The sequence below is a fragment of the Amblyraja radiata genome, chromosome 20, assembly GCF_010909765.2.
Source record: "Amblyraja radiata isolate CabotCenter1 chromosome 20, sAmbRad1.1.pri, whole genome shotgun sequence".
Taxonomy (NCBI): Eukaryota; Metazoa; Chordata; class Chondrichthyes; order Rajiformes; family Rajidae; genus Amblyraja; species Amblyraja radiata.
In genome coordinates, this window is record NC_045975.1 from 29,958,764 (window position 1) to 29,977,628 (window position 18,865).

General features: G+C 44.6%; 1 protein-coding gene across 1 annotated transcript in view; it reads left to right on the top strand.

Annotated features, from left to right (window-relative positions):
• Window positions 1-18,865, top strand: part of kcnq1 (potassium voltage-gated channel subfamily Q member 1) — a 654,391-nt gene that overhangs the window by 118,141 nt on the left and 517,385 nt on the right. The window contains exon 3 of the mRNA XM_033039179.1: window positions 2,872-2,962. Within this exon, the coding sequence (XP_032895070.1) occupies window positions 2,872-2,962 (91 nt within the window). The remainder of the gene's footprint in view (window positions 1-2,871; window positions 2,963-18,865) is intronic.

An 18,865-nucleotide genomic window follows, 5' to 3' on the forward strand; every position in this document is an offset into this window, starting at 1 on the left:
ATGTTTCTATGTTTCTATTCACTTGCGCTGTATCTCTAACATAAATTAAAGTAGCACGGCAAATCAAGAATAAACACTCTTTTATAACCCTTCACTCCAATTAACCCTTCATCTCATACATTTCTGGGACTAGCAGGAGTAGTACTTAAAGATAGACACAAAGCACTGGAGTAACTCAGCAGATCTGAAGAAGGGTCCCGACATGAAACATCACCCGTCCTTTTTCTCCTGAGCTGCTGCCTGACCCGCAGAGCCACTGCAGCGCCTGCATCTCCATTTCTTTGTTTCTACATAGTAGTTAAGGACTTTGTCTTTTTGCTGCACTGCTCTGCTCCCCCTGGGACCTCAACAATATCATTTGTGTTGGGTTGGGACCCTCTCTCCCATCCAGGTAGGGAGCAAATGGTGGTGATTTGTCACCCTTGTGCAGCTTACCAATGCACGCCACCTCCACTGCCTGCCATCTTCACCACTTTATCAAGGGAGTCCCATTCTCATCCCCCTTACATTTGGATGCTGCCTTCCTATTTCCCTAACAGCAATATCACATCCTATTTTACCGATAATGGTGTTCTCTTCTTTATTTTTGATTGGTAAGACTAGCACAAAGGATGGAGTTAACAGCAAACCTTTATTTATGGTTAACAATACCTAAATGACAGGAATGAATGTGTCCACCACTGATTTCATAGCAACTGGTGCCTACTTTAAACTGGACAAAATCACGAAAATGCACTTGAAATCCCGCCCCCCCCCCCTCCCCCCCCCCCCAGAAGTCTCCCTGAAAATGTGTCACCTAGACCGGATGAGGTGGCCGATCCGGATCTCTTCAGGACTTCCGTGGCCGATCTGCGGGCCCAATTTGCTCCCTGCGTACGGGGCTCTGGAACTCTGGTCTGGCTGCAGCCAGCAGATCCGTTCCCATGGCCGATTTCTGAGGCCGATTTTGAGGAACGCTATCTCGGCTCATCGGCAGCCTAGGCGGACTGCTCTGGACACCACTTGGAGGCCGTGACCTCTGTCGGTCCCTCATCCAGAAATGCTCCAGAATCAAGGGTGCTGGAAAATTGGTGGTGGACCTGTATAACAATGGATCCAAAGTCACAAATGGCTGACAATATACTGGTCAGTGAGATCAGTCTCAGCTACATTAGAGTTATACAGCACGGAAACAGGCCCTTTGGTCCAATACATCCATGCCAACCAAGATGCCTCATTTGCCTGCATTTGGCCCATATCCCTCCAAGTCTTTCCGACCCGTTTCCCGTCCACATGTCTTACATCACCGCTCTATTCCTACTGTATTTCTGTAGATATCCCAAACTCTGGCATTCGTGTTAAATGTACCCATTGGCAGTATATCCGGTATTCTCTTGGATAGAGAATTAAAATAATTTGAAAACTATTGAGTGATGCCATTGCTCATCTCCATTCTAAATGGGTAAGTCCTTACACTGACCCATTGTGTGTGACCTGTAGTCTGGACATTCCATCATCACCCTTGCAATTACCTTGTCAAATCTGTTGAAAATGCTTTTTGCCTATTAATTTATTTGTGTGACACGGAATTTATTTTTTAAAGAGTGCATGATTAAAAACAATTCCATTCCAGAGTGAATGGATGTTAACACTGTTCCCAGGTCATTTTGAATCACTCTGGAAATTGGACCGGGCGCTTCGAGACAAGTATCGTCTTTGACCCTCTAATGCTTCTTCATCAGGGTTAATAGAATGATGCCATTTACTGTGCAGAATACTGTGGGGGAACACAGAGTGTACTGCCTGGGTCAACCATCCTTCTTGATTGATTGATTGATTGATAGACTTTATTAATCCCCTTATTCAGGGTAAATTCTGATGTCCTTGCAGCACACTAATAAAAATACAACACAGTATTCATGAAGAAATTCAACACCAAAACATAAAAACATCCCCCCACAGTGATTCCCACTGTGGGGGAAGGCACAAAGTCCAGTCCCCATCCTCTTGTCCACCCAAAGTTGGGCCTGTTGAGGCCTCCACAGTCGCCGCCACGGCGCCTGATGTTCTCGCCGGGTGATGGTACTTCTGCCTCCAGAATTGGGAGTACTAGTGCAGGATTCCCACAAAGTTAATTTGTAAGTCGAAATGGTAGTAAGGAAGGCAAATGCAATGCTAGTATTTATTTTGAGAGGACTAAAATGCAGGGATGTAATGCAGAGGCACTGGTCAGATGGCATTTGGAGTATTGTGAGCAGGTTTTGGCCCCATATCTGAGGAAGGATGAAGGATGTGCCGGCATTGGCGAGGGTCCAGAGGAGGTTTACGAGAATGATCCCAGGAATGAGTGGGTTAACATATGATGAGCGTTTGATGGTACTAGGCCTGGACTCGCTGGAGTTTTGATGAATGAGCGGGGCTTCATTGAAACTTGGATAGAGTGGATGTGGTGAGGATGTTTCTACTCGTGACCTTTCAAGGTCATAGCCTCAGAATTATATGACGTTCCTTTGGGAAGGAGATGAGGACATTTTTATTTAGTCAGAGGGTGATGAATCTGTGGAATGGTTAAGAGATATGGGTTTCAGGTAAATGCTCCTTCTTCAGAAGCTGCTGGAAGAAAGACACAAAGTGCTGGAGTGACTCGGGCAGCATCTCTGGAGAAAAGGAACAGGTTGAGATTTGGGTCAGAACCCTTCTTCAGACTCTGAAGGGTCACCTACTCCTTTTCTCCAGAGTTGCTGCCTGACCCTCAGAGTTGCTCCAGGATTTTGTGTCTGTCTGCATTTCCTTCCTACACGGGAAGTGATGTAGTTGTATTTTATTCCTCTTTTTGAAACAATAAGTGTTCATATTTCATCCTTCTCATTTTCCCCTCATTTTGCCTTCCAGATTTCTTATCGTTTTGGTTTGCCTCATCTTCAGTGTCATGTCGACAATCGAACAGTACCATTACTTTGCCAACAGAGCTCTCGTTTGGATGGTACGTAAACAGCTGTACTAACCTTTGATGACACATTTTCTTCTGTACAAACTCTGGAATGGTATGCCTGGTTATTTACAGCAAGCATTCCCACCATTTAAAGGATGTTTGTTTAGGAAGGAGATGAGGAGGAATTTCTTTAGTCAGACGGTGAATCTGTGGAATTCATTGCCACGGAAGGCTGTGGAGGCCAAGTCAATGGAGATTTCTAAGGCGGAGATTGGCATATTCCTGATTATTACGGGTACCAGGGGTTATGGGGAGAAGGCAGGAGAATGGGGTTGAGAGGGAAAGATAGATCAGCCATGACTGAATGGTGGAGTAGACTTGATGGGCCGAATGGCCTAATTCCACTCCGATCACCTATGAACATGAACATTCTTTATACAAATTACCATGAAAAGTGGTTCACTTCAACCCAGAAAGACACAAAATACTGCAGTAGCTGAGTGATCAGGCAGCATCTCCTGAGAAAATGGGTAGGGGATGTTTCGGGTCGGGACATTTCTTCAGGGTGAAGAAGGGTCCCAAGCCGAAATGTCATCTTTTTTTCCAGAGATGCTGCCTGACACGCTGAGTTACTACATTTTGTGTCTATCCATGATCAAAATGATGACGGAGATAACAGAGATTGATAAGTTTTTATTTAAATTGTAGGAGCTTCTCCATATATATATATGAAAGAGATGATAAAATGTGGGTACGAGGTAAATTATGGATATGTTATAAAGGAGAACAAAAAAAATATCTAATGTAATAAACACGTATGTTTTGAATTAATTGCAGAAGATAACATGAATACAATGCTGGTGAGTCAAGGGTGCAAAGTAATGGATCTGATGGCAATTAATATTATCAAAGGAAATATCATAGTCATACAGTGTGGAAACTAGCCCTTTGGCCCAACTTGCCCACAGTACCAACATGTCCCATGTACACTAAGTCCCACCTGCCTGCATTTGCCCCCTATCCCTCTAAACCTGCCCTATCCATGTACATGTTCAAATGTTTCTTAAATGTTGCCACACTACCTGCCTCAGCCACCGCCTGCGGCAGCTCGTTCCATACACCCACCAACCTCTGTGTGCAAAAGTTACCCCCCAGGTTCCTACTAAGTCTGAATTGAAGAATTAAATGTATTAAAGAAAATACGGGGAGCAAATGCTAACAAATTATCTGGACCTGCTCCTTGGATTTGTTGAAGAAGTGGTTGAAGAGGTGGTTGAAGAAACAATAAATGCATTTGCAATGATCAAGCTAATGCCCTAAGATTCTGGAACGGTCCCAGAGATCAGACAGCAAATCTAACACCTCTGACATAAAATGTCGGCCAGTGTTGGAATCCATTATTCAGCATATATTTACAGAGCACTTAAACCATACTGATTAGGTAGAGTCAACATAGTTTTATGAAAGGATAGTTAGGATGCCAAATTTCATAGCTCTCTGAGGAGTATATCAGCAAAATAGATCATGGGAAAAGAGTGGATGTGATGTACCTGGCATTTGATAAAAGGCATTTGATAAAATATATTCTCAGTTGTTGCTGAAAATTAGGCGTTGTTAGGTTGGGGGTTGTGTATACATTGTGCAATACATTGGATCAGTTGGATGGGTAGGAATGAACTGCAGGTGCTGGTTTACACTGAAGATAGACACAAAATGCTGGAATAGCTCAGCGGGTCAGGCAGCATCTCTGGAGAAAAGGAATAGGTGATGTTTCGGCTTGAGACCCTTCTTCAGACTGAGTCGGGGAGAGGGAAACTAGAGGTATGAAAAGGTTCCGAAGAAATCACAGCCGGCACCAAAGTCCCAGGAAAGGTTGAGCCCACAATGGTCCTTTGTTGGATATGGAGAAGGAGATAACGATGGGATACAAACAGTGAAACTAGCAGGATGACTAGGGTGGGGGAGGACAGAGAGAGAGAGAGAGGGGGAATGCAAGGGTTACTTGAAATTAGAGAAATAAATATTCATAACCGCTGGGGTGTAAGCTGCCCAAGCGACATATGAGGTGCTGTTCCTACAAGTGTGTGTAGTCTCGCTCTGACAGTGGAGGAGCCCAGGACAGAAAGGTCATTGTGAGAATGGGAAGGGGAGTTAAAGTGTTTGGCAACTGAGAGATCACGTAGGTCAAGGCAGACTGAGAATAAGTGTTCTGCGAAATGATCGCCATGTCTGCGCTTTGTTTTGCTAATATATAGGAGCCCACACCTAGAACTACGGATACAGTAGATGAGGTTGGAGGAAGTGCAAGTAAACCCCTGCCTCATTGAAAGGACTGTCGAGGTTCCTGGACAGAGTCAAGGGAGGAGGTATAGGGACAGGTGTTGCATCACCTGTGGTTGCAGGGGAAAGTACCTGGGGAGGCGGTGGTTTGCGAGGGAAGGGATGAGTGAATCATAGTTGCAGAGGGAAGGTCTCTGTGGAAAGCAGAAAGGGGTGGAGATGGGAAGATGTGACGAGCGGTGGGATCCCGTTGGAGGTGGCAAAAATGTCATAGCATGGTGTGTCGTATGTGACGGCTGATGGGGTGAAAGCTGATATGTGCATGACCTGCTGAGTTACTTCAGCACTTTGTGGTTTTCTCAAGATTTTAGCATCTGCAGTTTCTTTGGTCTCCCTGACAGCTCACTGTCATGGGATAAATAAAAGAGTTGAATGCTGGTGAAAGATTGCACTAAAAGGAGTTGACTTGCCATTTATATCACCGATGACAAGCCCCTCTCTTTCACCGTCCCCTTGAACAGGGTACCAGCAGTTCCAGTTGAGTGACTGTGGTCTGGATATTGTAAGCTGGGCTCTGGAGTGGTTTGATCGACAAACCTGAATGCCTGAATCAACACTCTGAGCAATTCTCACCATCGTATGCCAAACCCGTCCCTGTTAATTGTCTTTAGCTGGTGGGGGGGGGGGGGGGGGGGGGGGGGGGGATTCCAGAGTGCAGGCACATAGTTCCTTCAAGATGGCCTCATGGGTAGATTGGGTGGTCAACAAGACTTTTGTCATGTTGACCTTCGGCAGTCAGAGTGTTGAATATAGATGTTGGCCATGTTGCAGTTGTATAAGAGTGTTGGTGAGGCCACATTTAGAGTATTGTGTTCACTTCTGGGCACCATGTTATAGGAAAGATGTTGGTAAGGGTACAGAGAAACTTTACGAGGATGTTGCTAGGTCTCGAGGAGATGAGCATGGTGGGTGCTGATACAGTTCGGAAGGGGTTAGAGAGGTCTAGAACATAGAACATAGGACTGTACAGCACGGGACCGGACCCTCTGGCCCACTATGTTTGTGCTGAACATGATGCCTAGCTAAACCGAACTCATCTGCCTGCAAGTGATCCATATCCCTCCATTCCCTGCAATTTATGTTCCGATGTAAAACTATGTTATTGTATCTGCCTCCGCCACCACCCCTGGCATTGTGATCCAACCCTCACCACCCGCTGTGTAAAAAAAACATGCCCTGCACATCTCCATTATATTTCCCCCCTCTCACCTTATAGCTATGTCCTCTGGTGTAGGACATTTCCACCCAAGGCAAAAGATTCTGATTGTCTACCCTTTCTAGTCTAGTTTAGTTTCATTTATTGTCACGTGTACTGAGGTACTGTGAAAAGCATTTTTGGCTATGCCACTCTTAATTTTATATACTTCTATCAAGTCTCCCCTCAAGCTCTGACGTTCCAAGAAAAAAAACTTTTTCACCCAGAGAGTTGTGGATTTATGGAATTCCCTGCCACAGAGGCCAGTGGAGGCCAAGTCACTGGATGAATTTAAGAGAGAGTTAGATAGAGCTCTAGGGGCTAGTGGAGTCAAGGGGTATGGGAAGATGGCAGGCACGGGTTATTGATTGGGGACGATCAGCCATGATCACAATGAATGGCGGTGCTGGCTCGAAGGGCCAAATGGCCTCCTCCTGCACCTATTTTCTATGTTTCTATGAAGTAAATGGGGAAAGTTGGGGTGATGACTCCACTCGTCACTTTAATTTCATGTTTCACGTATCTTGTTGTGTTTTCATGACTGTTGGCAGACCCATTTCCCTCCTGGGATAAATAAAGTTCTATCGTATTGCATTGTTTGACCTGCCATAGGCTGGGCCTTATGGGGCAGTGAGTGAAACAGCATTTCTGGGGAGGGTTTCCCAATCTAAGCTAACACCTCTCCCACCCCTTTGGTGTCTCTATCGTTCAGGTTTTCCACACTACATTCTTCCTTAATTAAATCCTGGTTCAATTCCAGCACAGTGCTCACTCTCCACTTCGCAATACCGTATTGTAGCAGATTGAACAATACATTTTGTTTGGAGGACTCAGGCCAAGAGGTTCATTTGCATGACGCAGTTTCCATTTCAACCTCATAGAAGTGAAAATGGATGTCTTTTCTGGCAGTGAAAAACAGTACCAGTGAGTTGTTTCCTGTTGCATCAGAAATTTGATCGTCTGCTCCTTGGGAGAAGTTACTCTTGTGTCCCAGCTCAATGGCAAGGGTTTGTAAAGGATGCTATTCCCTGTCAAACTGTCCTTTCAAGATGGCACACCAATGCCTCTACTTCCCTTAGAAGGTCAAGGACGTTTAGCTAGTCCCCAACGGCGCTCACCAACTTCTACACATGCACCATAGGAATTATTTTATCGGGATGCATCCTAGCGTGGTTTGGGAACAGCTCCATCCAAGACCGCAAGAAATTGCAAAGAATTGTGGACGCAGCCCAGACCATCACACAAACCAACCTCCCTTCCATTGATTCCATTTACACCTCACACTGCCTCGGCAAGACATCCAGCATAATCACGGGCAAGTCTCACCTTGGTCACTCCCTCTTCTCCCCGCACCCATCAGGCAAGAAGTACAGAAGTGTGAAAACGTACACCTCCAGATTCAGGGACAGTTTCTTCCCAGCTGTATTCAGGCAAATTAACCATCCAACATCAACAATTAAAGAGCGGTTCTGAGCTACGATCTACTTCGTTGGAGACCCTTGGATTACCTTTAATCGGACTTTACTGGACTTTATCTTGCAATAAACGTTATTCCTTTTATCATGTATCTGTACCCTGTGGATGGCTCAATTGTAATCATGTATAATCTTTCCACTGACTGGTTAGCTGTGCCTCGGTACACATGACAATAAACTATTCACAGCATCATGGAGCTATGGTTCCATCCTGATCTCAGCTGTTGTCTATATGGGGTCTGCCCGTTCTCCCCGTGACCAGATGGGTTTGTTTCAGGTGCTCTATTTCCTCCCACATTTCAATGACATTGGCTTTTGTTATATACCCCTGGTGTTGGTAGGAGGCAGTAGAATCAAGAGACGGTGGTTAATAGAGATAGGAGAGGAAAAATGGGGTTAGTGTGGATGGAAGAGTGTTTGATGGTCACCACAGACGGCACAGTGACGTTGCTGCCTTGCAGCGCCAGAGACCCGGGCTCGATCCTGACTACAGGTGCTGTCTGTATGAAGTTTGCACATTCTCTCCGTGACCGCATGGGTTTTCTCCAGGTGCTCCGGTTTCCTCCCACAATCCAAACACACTCCCGCAACGCACACAAACCTGGCTTAATTGGCCGGTAAAATTTGTAATCTGTCCCCACTGGTATAGTACTAATGCACGGGGATTGCTGGTCGGCGCGGACTCAGTGGGCCGAAGGGCCCATTTCCATGCTACTGTACATCTCTAAACTAAACTAAACTTGGTGGGCTGAAGGGGCCTGTTTTTGTGCTGTAAAAAACAATGAATCCAACGTTATCTCACAGAGATCGGGACCCTTGTCATGTAAATCTCTTTCATCTTTCTGGTAAGCTCCCCAACTTTATCAAAATGCTCCACCAATCAATATGTTCCCAAACATCCAGTGGTAGCGTTGATCTCTGTCCTAACTTCACACCACATCAGTGATAGGAGCAGAAGTAGACCATTTGGCCCATCATGTCTACTCCGCCATTCAATCATTGCGGATCTATCTCTGTCTCGTAACCCCTTTCTCCTGCCTTCTCCCCATAATCCCTGGCACCCGTACTCCTCTCCCTGTGCTAAGCCCCTGATCAGAACCAAGGTGACCAGGCACCTCCCAGCCACCTGCCCAGCCCTGTGATCCGGGGCAGAGCCTTTGCCGCAGGGGGTGATGCTCACAGTGTATGAAGTGACTGCCGCCCTGTTGCAACTGCCCGACCTGAGGTAATGAGATTTCTTCCATACATCTGCACTGTGCCAGATTAAAACCTGACACCATCGTGCCCAACCCAAGCCAAGTTCCGGCACTTGTAATCCTTTCAACATCTTGGCTGTAACTGCAACAGTCTCAAACGTGTGACTCACATGTGGTGACACTGTGCAGATCACCCTCTCCAGTATAAAGGCTGAGCTGATGTTAAAATAAACAAAGTGCTCGAGCAACTCCGCAGTCCAGGCAGCATCTGGGGTGGGAAATGGACAGACAACATTTTGGGGGACTTTTCCTCAGACTGATGGAGGAGAGGGGAGAAAGCTGTTAAAGAGAGGTGAAGGTGTGGGATGAGTCAAAGAGTGAGATATCGCTCATTCAAGTCAGTCACAGATAGTCGGGCCCCATGAGACCTGGGTTATACATCTAGGCCCCACATGATGGCTAATACATGTCGCCATTGAGAGATTTACTGTTTTTTGCGGCTCATAGAGTCATATAGCATGAAAAGAGGCCCAGTTCATCCATGCCGATCAAGTTGCCCACTGAAGCAGGTCCTATTTTATTTTGAACAGAGGGTCCCGACTCGAAACATCACCTGTCCCTATTCTCCAGAGTTGCTACCTGACCTGCTGAGTTACTCCAACACTTTATTTAATTTTTGTTGCATTTTCTTGCCCTTAGCCCGCATCCATTTAAATAATTCCTTTGTATGTATCTGTGTAAATGTCTTTTAAACATTGTAATTGTACCACCACTACCATTTCCTCTGGCACCTTATTCCAGATAACCACCACCTTCTGTGTAAAAATACTTGCCCCTCAGGTTCCCTTTAAATCTTTCCCTTCTCACGTTAAACCTACGCCCTTAACCATCTATCATTTTATCCATAGTATATCATTGATCATTCTAAGCTGCAAACTGTGAACTTCAGAGAGCAGTTACATTTTAGACGTAACTTTAGAACTTTGGCCCACTGAGCCCGCGTCGACCAGAGATCCCCGTACACTAGCACTATCCTACACACCAGGGACAATTTACAATTTTTTACCAATGTCAATTAACCTACAAACGTGCGCCTTTGGGGTGTGGGTGGAAACCGGAGCACCCGGAGGAAGCCCATGCAGTCACGGGGAGAGCGTACAAACTCCGTACAGATAGCACCTGCAGTCAAGATCAAACCCGGGTCTATGGCGCTGTAAAGCAGCGACTTTACCACTGCACCACTGTGCCATCCTTCTATCTTTATTTATCTTGACTCCTGATATAAAGCTCATTAAAAAATGTTAAATTGGCTTTGCAGAAGCTTAGCTTTTTTATTTGACTGCTTTCCATACATTTGCTCCACAATACGCTGAGTGTCCAGCAGATGGCAATATTACTATATTTTTCAGTAGACTGCTGCGGACTAAACGGCCAGTTAATCCACATAGTGAAAGGAACAAGATGGACCAGGATATCAGGAGACTTTGCTGCCCTTCATCCATTATCACCAAACCCAACAGCCAAACAGGCACTTAGATTTATTCTCTCATAGAACGATGTTCTGATTTCTTAGTTAGTTGTCTTTTGTAAATGTCTCCTAGTGTAGCGGATTGGTGCATAAATTGAGGTAGGGGGTGAAGGTTACAGTGCACATGTGGAACAAAATAGGTTACAGGGACATATTTGGGACTCGAGGCCTCAGCTATGTTGAACATGATGAAAAATGCCCGTGAGTAAAAAAAGGTCGCCATGGAAAAAAATCGATGTTTTTTTACTCGTAGGTTTAGTCGAGGTAGGTCATAGTAGGTCGTAGTGCTATCGTAGGTAATCGAAGGCAAATCTAAGGTAGTCGAAGGTAAAGCTCGTTGAGAAATAAATGTGAATAAACCGACTGGTAATGTTAAATGCCCGCTAAACTTTATTAAAAGTTGACTGGTTTCTTAAAAGTGTCTCCCCCCCTTCCCTTCACTCCCCTTCCCTTCACTCCCCCTCTCTCCCCCTCTCTCCCCCCCCCCCTCTCCACACTCTCTAAAGGACTTACCGTTACTGTGCCAGCCGTCTTTTACCTTCCTGTTCATCGCGGGTGTGAATTTCACACACTGCTCCCCTGCGTGTGTGTGTGTGCGCGCGTGTGTGTGTGAGTGCGCTCGGTCAATCCGGCTCGCGGTTTCATCGCTGACGGTCGATCCAGCTCGAGGTTTTTCAGGCGAGTGCCCTCGAGCTGGAAGGTCGAAGACAGTTGCTGAAAAGTCACGTTAGTGGGACAGGCCATTAAGTTCTGCTGCTGCTTCAGTTCTTTTGCGAATTAATAAAATGAAAAAAAGATTCATTCCATCTGGTCCACATCCTCGCAGAGAAAATACTGGCTACACTTTGGCTCAATATTTACTCATGGTATGTTACATCCTCCAGCAGTGTAAGAAGTAAATCTTGAAAAATGTAACCACTGGACTAATGACCAAGTTTATTTTGATGCTCTGGAGCTGATCGCTGAATGTGTCAAGATTAATGTCCCTCTCAATCTGAGCAAACTTCCACTGAATTCCACAAGAAGTTTGCATAAGTTAAGGCTGCAAAAATAGAGAAGTCAAAATGTAGAAACAAAGAACTGATAAAAACACATAAGGACACAGATTCTGGAGTGACTCAGCCCAGTTGAGCCCAGACCAGGTTATGAATTACATTTCCACTGGTTGCAAACTTAGCATGGTCCTTATGTATCACAACATGTAATGTGGCCGGTGATATCAGGAATATATTTGTATCTTAAGCCCCTGTTCCACTTTCCAGAGTTACCACAAATTCTCCCGAGTTTTCCCCTTGATTCAAACCCAGAGAATTACGGTAATAGCCATTCGTAGGTACTCGGGGCTATTTTTTTTACTCGTGGACATTTTTCAACATGCTGAAAAAACGTCCCGACTTACCTGATGCCTCGAGTACCTACAACTGGCTGGCATTACGAACCGCTACGAAATATCTGCGGACTCCTATGGACTCGCTACGGACATTCCCCGAGTTTAAAACAAGGGGAAAACTCGGGAGAATTTGTGAGTAACTCGGGAAAGTGGGACGGGCTTTACTTTTCTCGTGGAATGGAAGTAAAACCGTTGAAGTTGCAAATTGTAAACTTGTAAAATTCTCATCACGTTCCTGTGGAAGGTCAAGCTTATGCATATTAATTAATAGTGTGCAATGGGCTTAAGACAATCAAATCGCTCGTTCTTTACCAGAAACCCGTCGACAGAAAACTATTCTCATTGGTGAGTGTGGAGGAGATCTCGAAGCCTTGGCGAATTGAGCCTTGTTCATGATTTTTTATTTTATTTTATTTTTTTAAATTTTATTTTTGAGCATGAGAAATTCTGTGTTCAGCGTGAGAGCGTGAGAATTGTGCGAAATGCGTGAGTCTCACGCTCAATGTGTGAGATTTGGCAGCCCTGTCATGTTGCAGATGTATTAGACGTTGGTGAGACCGCATTTAGAATATTGTGTTCAGTTCTGGGCACCATGTTATAGGAAAGATATTGTCAAGCTTGAAAGGGTTCAGAAAAGATTTACGAGGATGTTGCCAGGACTAGAGGGTGTGAGCTATAGGGAGAGGTTGAGTAGGCTGGGTCTCTATTCCTTGGAGCGCAAGAGGATGAGGGGTGATCTTATAGAGGTGTACAAAATCATGAGAGGAATAGGTTGGGTAGATGCACAGAGTCTCTTGCCAAGAGTAGGGGAATCGAGGACCAGAGGACATAGGTTCAAGATGAAGGGGAAAAGATTTAATAGAAATCCGAGGGGTAACATTTACACACAAAGGGTGGTGGGTGTATGGAACAAGCTGCCAGGGGAGGTAGTTGAGGCTGGGACTATCCCTTTGTTTAAGAAACAGTTAGACAGGTACATTGATAGGATAAGTTTGGAGGGTGGTAGCTGTGTGGAATGAGCTTCCAGTGAAGGTGGTGGAGGCAGGTTCGTTTTTATCATTTAAAAATAAATTGGATAGTTATATGGATGGGAAAGGAATGGAGGGTTATGGTCTGAGCGCAGGTATATGGGACTATTCAATTCAATTCAATTCAATTCAATTCAATTCAATTCAATTCAACTTTAATGTCATTGCACAAATACTGAGTATGGGTACAATGAAATGCAGTTTTGCGTCAGTCCGTAGTAGTGCAATATAGAAATTTAAAATAAAAGAGGATACAGAAGAATAAAAAATACAGAATACAGAATAATTAAACAATGGGGACGGAGGGACCGGAGGAATCTATCGGCGGGACTCCGAGTTCAGCAATGCGACGGTATGATTGTAGAAGCTGTTCCTCATCCTACTGGTACGAGACCTGAGGCTCCTGTACCACCTCCCTGATGGGAGGAGGGCAAACAGTCCATGGTTGGGGTGGGAGGGGTCTTTAATGATCTTCCCAGCTCGTTTCAGACACCGTTTTCGGTGGAGGGCATCCATGGCAGGGAGCGGGGCACCGATGATGTGCTGCGCGGTTTTCACCACCCGTTGTAGTGCCTTCCTGTCCGCAACAGTGCAGCTGCTGTACCATACCGTGAAGCAGGCGGTCAGGATGCTCTCGATGGTACACCGGTAGAAGTTGGTCAGGATCTGGGGGGACAGGTAGGCTTATGTGTTCTAGGGGAGATTATGTGTTCGGCATGGACTAGAAGGGTCGAGATGGCCTGTTTCCATGCTGTAATTGTTATATGGTTATATGGTTATATGGATATGGACTAATCGCAGGCAATTGGAACTAATGTAGCTGGGACTTGTTGTGGGCATGTTGGGCCGAAGGACCTGTTCCTGTGGTGATCTATGTGTAAGAAGGAACTGCAAATGCTGGTTTAAACCAAAGATGAACGCGGAAAGCTGGAGAAACTCAGCGGGACAGGTAGCATCCCTGGAGGGAAGGAATAGGTGACGTTTCGAGTCAAGACTCTTTTTCAGGCTGAAGATGTGTGTTCTGTGCTGTTACCTGGTGAGCCAGATGTTGACCCATTGGGCTTTTCAAATGGTCATGGAATGGATCATAGGACTTCAGCTTCCTCTCTTTCACAGTACTGCCAAAGGATCTCCCATCTGAGGAGTTAATACTGCCTCTCGTACAGGTAGAGTAAAAAAGCATTTTGGTGTGTGCTATCCTGTCAAAGAAAACACAAGCTTACATGCTTACAATATAGCTGTCAACAGTGTATAGATACAGGATAAAGGGTGCAACATTTATTGCAAGATAAAAGTTCATTAAACCTAGTTCAAAGGTTTCCAGTGAGGTAGGATCGTACTCTAGCTGGTGAGAGGACAGTTCAGTTGCCTGGTAACAGCGCGGAAGAAACTTTCCTTGAATCTGGAGATGTGCTTTTTTACACTTCCATACCTCTTGCCTGATGGGAGAAGCAGAAGAGAGAGAGTGACTGGGATGAGACTGGTCCTTGAATATGCTGGTGGCCGTGGTGAGGCAGCGTGAAGTGCAGATGGAGTCCATGGGAGAGAATTGGGTTTGCGTGATGGTCTGGGCTATGTCTACAACTCTTTGCAATTTCTTAGTCTTGGAAACTAAGTTGTTTCCAAACCATGCTGTGATGCATCCGGATGAAATACTTTCCACAGCGCTTTTGTCGAAGTTGGTGAGGGTTGTTGGGAACATGCCAAACTTCCTAAGCCTTCGAAGGATGTGGAGGCGTCGGTGTGCTTTCTAGGCCATTGCTTTGATGTGGCTGGTCCAGGACAAATTGCTGTTGATATTTATTCATAAAAACTTGAAGCATTTGGAGATCTCTACATCGGCAACATCAATGTCGCCTGGCATGGAGTATTTAAGTCATGAGGATGCATAGATTGTGTTTGTTTTCCTTGCAGCAGATGAGGCTGGGGGTGATGTAACAGAGGTATACAAAATTATTTGAGGCATAGATAAGCTAGTGGAACAACGACAAATGAACGTGGACAGGTGACGTTTCTTGCCGGAGCACTTCTTCTGACTGAAAAAGGGTCGTGACCCACACCACCACTTATCTACGTCCTCCAGAGATGCTGCCTGACCCACGGGATTACTCCAGCATTTTGTGTCTTTCTTTGGTAAACCAGCATCTGCAGTTCCTTGTTATTAAAAATGACTACTTGACGATCACCATGGATGAACATGGGTACATGTGTAGATGGTTCATGTTCATCAGATTGGGCAAGTTGGGCCAAAGGGCCTATAGACATATCTCTGTATGACTCTGACTCTATGTCTATGGACATAATGGGCCAAAGGGCCTATCTCTGTACTGTAAGAATTTATGACTCTGACAACATTGTCTTCAATGGCAGTGTTCAAGATTCAAGAGATTCAACATTCAAGAGAGTTTATTGTCATGTGTCCCAGATAGGACAATGAAATTCTTGCTTTGCTTCAGTATAACAGAATATAGTAGGCATGAATACAGAACAGATCAGTGTGTCCATATACCATTATATAAATATATACACACATGAATAAATAAACAGATAAAGTGCAAATAAACAGATAATGGTCTATTAATGTTCAGAGTTTTGTTTGAGTTGAGTTTAATAACCCGATGGCTGTGGGGAAGTAGCTATTCCTGAACCTGGACGTTGCAGTCTTCAGGCTCTGATATGTTTGAAATTTATTTGGGGAATTTGAACAATTGTGCACAGTTGCAATACCTCTGAGCGCCTGATGGCGGCGATGCTGCTTTGCTGTAAGCCACTGGTCTGACATCGCCACCATCAGTGTTTAAGAAGGAACTGCAGATGCTGGAAAATCGAAGTCTGAAGAAGGGTTTTGGCCTGAAACGTTGCCTATTTCATTCGCTCCATAGATGCTGCTGCACCCGCTGAGTTTCTCCAGCATTTTTGTGTACCATCGCCACCATCAGGTTGTTCATGAAATTGCCGCTAATTGCAGTGCAATCTTCAATGCTAGCCTGTTACTCCCCCAGTTGCCATTAGTATCAATGAGTGCCATGTCGTGAAAAACGGTAGCATTTATTTGCAACACTAGAAACACAGGTGGTTACATAACCATTGCTTGAACTGTTTAAAAAAAATGTTTTAATCATACCTATGGTCCATGAAGTAATAACTTTAAATCTGAAATACATAGGTTACACTTTCAATAGTTTATTTAATTAGTAAGTGGTTATGAAAGACAAAGCAACTCATTTTGTTAGCGAGACACAAAATGCTGGAGTAACTCAGCAGGGCAAGCAGCATCTCTAGATAGAAGGAATCTAGAGAACTCTATCCAGATATGCCTCCTGTCTGCTGAATTACTCCAGCATTTTGTGTCTATCATCAGTAAACTAGCATTTGCAGTTCTTTCCTACACAACTAATTTTGTCACTTTGATCTGAAGGTCACAGTGCAAGTAAGTGTTCCTTAATGCTATTTGACTATTGTGTTAGGTTGGCACGTGTGAAAAACTCTTTCCCCTTGGACTGAGAATCAGTTTCAGTTCAGTTCAGTTTGTCAAGTGTACCGAGGTACAGTGAAAAGGTTTTTGTTGCGTGCTCACCATTTACAATCTACTGCGGGGACAGTAGAATATTTCCAGAAAAATTCAATTGAAATGTTATCAAACTTGAATGCTGGAACGGATGAGGAGCAAAGGTGAAGTGTGGATGAACTATGATCTAATTGAGGGGATACCAGAACTAAAGGGGCCGATAAGCCTCCCTGCTCCTGAGTTTCACTTCCTGTTAGTTAACTCCATTCATGTTCCTTTATTTACGAAAAGGCTGCACTCCTGGAAAATGTTTTGATGAGCAAAATGTCATGTGAATGCAATATTGGGGATTGCAGTACAGAGCATGTGGTGGAGAGTAGGTGGGCAATTCGGCATACTTTTGTAAATAGAAGATAGTCACCCCCTGAATCGATTGTATCACAGCAACATTATATCCCAATGTACAAACAAAGGTGGAGGCTGAGTTTTGTCCATGTCTGAGCTCACATGTCTGCAAAGATTACCTAAAATATCACAAGCCAAAGAACAGAATCAGGGACAGTTTCTTCTCAGTTGTTATCAGGCAACTGAACCATTCTATCACTACCTAGAGAGTGGTCCTGACCTATCATTTTTTTGGTGCTTTCCCTCACAGTGGAAAGTGTTGATTCTGCTGTGGGGGGACGTTCATGTTGAATCCTATAATGTATTGTGTCTTATTTTATTTTTAAATTTTATATGGATGTATGGTGATCTAATTTCTCTTGAAAGCACTTTGGCTTCAACGTGATTTGATTTAAAAGTGCTATATATAAATTACTTACTTACTATCATCGACCTCATTGAGGACCCTCTGACCATCTTTAATTGGACTTTACTGGACTTTATCTTGCACTAAACGTTATTCCCTTTATCTTGTGTCTGTACACTGTGGGCGGCTTGATTGTAATCAGGTGTAGTCTTTCCTCTGACTGGATAGAACGCAACTAAAAATGTTTCTCACTGTACCTTGGTACACGTGGCTATAAACTAAACTAAAGAATGAAACCAGGCACTTCCCCATAAAGCAGCACGATACTTGCTGGCTTGGAGGAGAACCATGATCAATATATATACAATTCATTGAAGAATTGCTGCTTTTGGTCCTCTCAAATATAGAGGGAATGTGAACGAGTGACAAATGAACTCTTGTAGGGCCTTAAGAAGTTTAGGATAGGACAGAGAATAGAAGGAAGAACTGAATAGGCTGCAAATGTTTAAAGAAGTGATAAAAGTCATTGACAGGACAAGAGGGAGGAAAGATGTCGGGGATGTGGGTTTGGGAGCAGAAACTGGGGTGAGGGGGTAGTTTGAAGGAATGAAGTTTGCAGAAGGAACTGGAGACCTGGACAAACTATTGGTGGGGAAAGGAGTAAAAAATGCTGGTACTTGAATTTAACAACATGTCAAAATGATATGGATGGAACAGGACCCAGGGTCTCTGCACAGTTAACGCATTTGTACCTCAGGGTCCTGATCCAAAACGACAACTATCCATTTTCTCCAGAGATGCTGCGTGACCTGCTGAGTTACTCCAGCATTTTGTGTTTATCTGTAATGTCTAATTACTGTCAGCATGTGATCTCCTGACCCCTGCTGGGAAGTTGTGCAATTGCTGTTGCATTGACTTGCTGTGAGGTGGATTTGAAGGAGGCTGCAGGATAGATACTGTCCTCGAGCCCAGAACCATGAACTCGAGCTTGACTTCAACAACATTGGAAGACAAAATCTGACCAGAGTCTTCCAGTTCCCTTTGCATCCTGATGGTCCTGTGAAATCCTGTAGAGATTATGCGTCATAGAACCAACGCAGTAGAACATAGAACCCAAAATGTCACCCATCCTTTTTCTCCAGAGATGCTGCCTGACCCACTGAGTTACTCCAGCACTTTGTGGCTATATATTGAACAGTACATTACAGGGATAGGCCTTCAGCCCATAATGTATGTGACAACCGTGATGGTGGTGGAAACTGATCCTACCTGCCTTGGCATGGTCCATATCCCACAATTCCCCAGGTAGCCACAAAAAGTTAGAATAACTCAGCGAGTCAGACAGCATCTTTGGAGAAAAGGAATAGGTGACGTTTCGGGTCGGGACCCTTCTTCAGACCTCTGATGGTCGGTGTCGAATCGGTGGAATGAAGGACCTTTTTCCAACCTGTACCTTTAAAAGAAAAACAACAATAAAATCCCCTTTAAACTTTCCTCTCATAGAGTCCTACAGCATGGAAACAGGCCCCCTTCGGCCCAACTT